This window comes from Trichomycterus rosablanca, chromosome 6 (genome assembly GCF_030014385.1).
Source record: "Trichomycterus rosablanca isolate fTriRos1 chromosome 6, fTriRos1.hap1, whole genome shotgun sequence".
NCBI lineage: Eukaryota > Metazoa > Chordata > Actinopteri > Siluriformes > Trichomycteridae > Trichomycterus > Trichomycterus rosablanca.
The window spans coordinates 10990788-10994725 of NC_085993.1; the positions used below are offsets into that span (position 1 = coordinate 10990788).

A 3938-nucleotide genomic window follows, 5' to 3' on the forward strand; every position below is an offset into this window, starting at 1 on the left:
TAGGCTACAACTGCCCTATACAACTTGATATTCCCCTAGCACCGAGATTCTGAACTCCTCGGTTCGAAACTCGGCGTTGCCACCGGTCAGCTGGGCGCCATCTGGCAGGCATAATTGGCAGTGCCTGCAGCAGATACTAATTGGCCACCGTATCTGCAGGGTGGGGGTCAGACTATGTGTGGGTGGGTGGGACTTCATACGCTGTGTAAGGACCCTGACTGGCGGAAGAGATGCCTGTGCAGAATGCAGGGGCAAGAAGAGGAGGGCTGTGCACATGTCGAAAGAGTGCTCTCAACGTGTACAAACGTTATTTAGATTATAAGTGATTTTTTAAAAGTGCATTTTTGTTTTCTATATGCAGAAAGCTTGGGGGAAATAATGTCTTGACAGTGGATGCACTGATCATGACGAACCACCAACACTCCCCCTAAGATTAGATTGGGAAGAAGAGTTCACCTGGACACACACACATTACAAAGGTAAACACATTTTTACACCTGTATTTTGTAGTATTTAGGCAGAGAGATAATGCTTGCATATACACTGATCAGCCATAACATTAAAACCACCTCCTTGTTTCTACACTCACTGTCCATTTTATTAGCTCCACTTACCATATAGAAGCACTTTGTAGTTCTACAATTACTGACTGTAGTCCATCTATTTCTCTATATTCTTTTTAAGCCTGCTTTCACCCTGTTCTTCAATGGTCAGGACCCCCACAGGACCACCACAGAGCAGGTATTATTTAGGTGGTAGATCATTCTCAGCACTGCAGTGACACTGACATGGTGGTGGTGTGTTAGTTTGTGTTGTGCTTGTGCGAGTGGATCAGACACAGCAGCGCTGCTGGAGTTTTTAAATACCGTGTCCACTTACTGTCCACTCTATTAGACACTCATACCTAATTGGTCCACCTTGTAGATGTAAAGTCAAAGACGATCGCTCATCTATTGCTGCTGTTTGAGTTGGTCATCTTCGAGACCTTCATCAGGGATCACAGGGCGCTGCCCACGGGGCGCTGTTGGCTGGATATATTTTTGGTTGGTGGACTGTTCTCCTGACCATTGAGGGGGTTAACAAAGCATGCAGAGAAACAGATGGACTACAGTAAGTAATTGTAGAACTACAAAGTGCTTCTATATGGTAAGTGGAGCTGATAAAATGGACAGTGAGTGTAGAAACAAGGAGGTGGTTTTAATGTTATGGCTGATCAGTGTATATTTTTAGCTCTTCAGAATCACTCATCTTTTTGTCCTGTGTTCTTTTGTAAAAAATGAACTCTATTTGTAGTGTGAATAAACAGTTGTTTCCACTATTTTAGAAACACAAAGGCACTGAGAAAAAAATAGCTCTTAGCAAACAGTTACAAGAAAAAGTCTGTAAACCGTTTTGAATCACCTGATGCATGAAATACAAACAAAATGCTGTCTGATCTTCATCCAAGTAGTAATTGACTTCAAATAAAACCATTTTGCCTAACAAGTTTGGTTAACACAGACTTATCATTCACAATTCAGGCTGGATTTAAAAGCGAATATGTTTCTTTGGAAGCAATAGGGTTTCCTGAAGATGTTTATTAGACCTTTCAGAGATTTCGTAGATGAACATCTATCTTTTTTTTTATACTTTGTTTATGCATTTTCTCCCTTTTAGCGTGTCCAATTGCCCGATTGCGTCGTGCTTCCTCTCCACCAATGCCGATCCCCACTCTGATTGAGGAGAACGAAGCTAACCCACACCCCCTCCGACATGTGGGCAGCATTCCGTATGAATCTTATCACCTACACTTTGACGAGTGCAATGCGGATCAGCACTGTGTGCGGAGAGACACACCCTGACAGCACTCTTTTCCCATCTCTGTGCAGGCGCCATCAATCAGCCAGCAGAGGTCATAATTGCATTAGTTATGAGAGAGTCCCTATCTGTTTTTTTTTAAATATCCCTAACAGGCCAATCGTTGTTCACGTGGCTGCTCAGCCCAGCCGGCAGGTAGAGCTGAGACTCGATACGATGTATTCGAGATCCCATCTCTAGTTCTAGCGTGTGTTTTTACCGCTGCGCCACCTGAGCGGCCGAACATCTTTTGCTTATGCCGCATCACTGCAATTGGGTTAAGGACCTGACTTGACTAATACAAACCTTCATCTTCATTTTTTTCATCTTAAAATGTGTAAAACTAGTGAACTGTACTAGTAAGTGCACTAGAGTGCACTAGGTAGATTCTACAGCACTGTTATATGTTTGGAAGTGTGTATATGTAGTAAATAGGAAACCATATATGATTTAACAAATATGTGTTAAATATTCCTGCAGGAATATTCAGGTACAAAGATTCTTGGGGAATTCAGTTGCAAAACCTTTTATGTTTACAATTTAATAGCATTTTAAATGTATTCAATAGCCTCGTCTATCACATTAACTGCCAACAACATGCAAACGAGTTGCTTGAGGTTTTTTATATTGTTACGTTTTTATACACCATGATATGTTTACACATTTTCTCCACCTCACTCTGGTTAATTAAGCATTGTATTATTTTTTACATAGGTCCTGGTGTGCCCATGCGGTGGTCCATACTAGTCCTGCTGCTCCTGTTGTGCAGCCATAATTTGGCACTGCGAGCAGGTGACATCTGCCCACAGGACAGCAATCATGAGCAGACAGCCGACCCTACACCCACTGTGGACCCTAAACTCTTTAACAAGAGGCGCTATCGCTCACCCCGTGTGCTTTTCAGCGAACATCCTCCTGATTCAGAGCCCTCAGAACACCAGGGGCAGGGCAGGACAAAAAGGAAAGCTGGACAACCCCAGCATCGTGGGGTATACTCAGTGTGTGAGAGCGTTAGCTTCTGGGTGGGAAATAAGACAAAAGCAACAGACATCTCGGGCAACGAGGTGATTGTACTACCTGACGTAAACATCAACGATGTCAAGAAAAAGCAGTACTTCTTTGAGACGACGTGCACCGGGGGCAGACCTGGAGGCTCGGGGTGTTTGGGGATCGATGTGCGCCACTGGAATTCATACTGCACCAACTCTCACACGTTTGTGCGAGCATTGACTTCTTTTAAGAACCTGGTGGCTTGGAGACTTATTAGGATCAACGTAGCGTGCGTGTGTGTGCTCAGCCGCAAATCCTGGAGACAATGACTTGAACTCATGTAAAGGTTTGCTCTTTGTACGTGATATTCTCAATCCTATAACAAAAAACATCAAATAAAACTCACGTTTATGAAGAAGGCATTCTTTTTATATGCCTTATAATCATTTTATGGCATTATACGACTTTGTGTCAAGCCAAATGGTGAATTTTATAGCAGAAAGTCTAATATACTATTATTTTATCCTGATGGACATGAATTGCTTTTGCTGAGAGTTCTGAAATTCTTGTCTATGAGGACTGCATGTGTTGTACATATGTTGTTATTGTGATTGTTATTTATTAAATATAGAGCATTATGTTGTTGTGTATTGTGGCCGTTGCAGTACACTGAGTGTGAGACTGAGTTCATGTTTATTAGAGCACAAATATTAATATTATCCTATTAAAATAAAGAACAGGGACATACAATTCTTTTTCAATGACTTTCTTGGATGGTTGTTCTTAAATAAGCCTCTAGACCTACCCAAAGGACCACATGTGGATTTCGTTTTAACAACATTTTAGGGGTGCAGTCTGTGCTGCCTTTATTTGACTTAAAATGCCAAAATATGACCAGCATGTGTTTAGGAATTTATTAACATTGGTGTAGTTTATTTCAGATGTTAAATTTTTAGCAAGCATTAGGGCCAAACACATGGGCATCGAAGAAAGCTAATTTGCATCTAATACATTGTGGGTGCTGTTAGTCAGATGATTTACAAAATTGAAATGCTAAACAAAAAAATAAATAAAAGGCTGTACAACCCCACATCAGAAAAAGTTGGGACAGT

The 3938-nt window shown here is 41.6% G+C and overlaps 1 protein-coding gene across 1 annotated transcript; it reads left to right on the forward strand.

The window, feature by feature from the left end:
* Window positions 1-2564: 2564 nt before the first annotated feature.
* On the forward strand, window positions 2565-3155 carry ngfb (nerve growth factor b (beta polypeptide)). The gene has a single exon (XM_062996599.1). The coding sequence runs from the start codon at window positions 2565-2567 to the stop codon at window positions 3153-3155; it is 591 nt and encodes a 196-aa protein (XP_062852669.1).
* The last annotated feature ends 783 nt before the right edge of the window (window positions 3156-3938 follow it).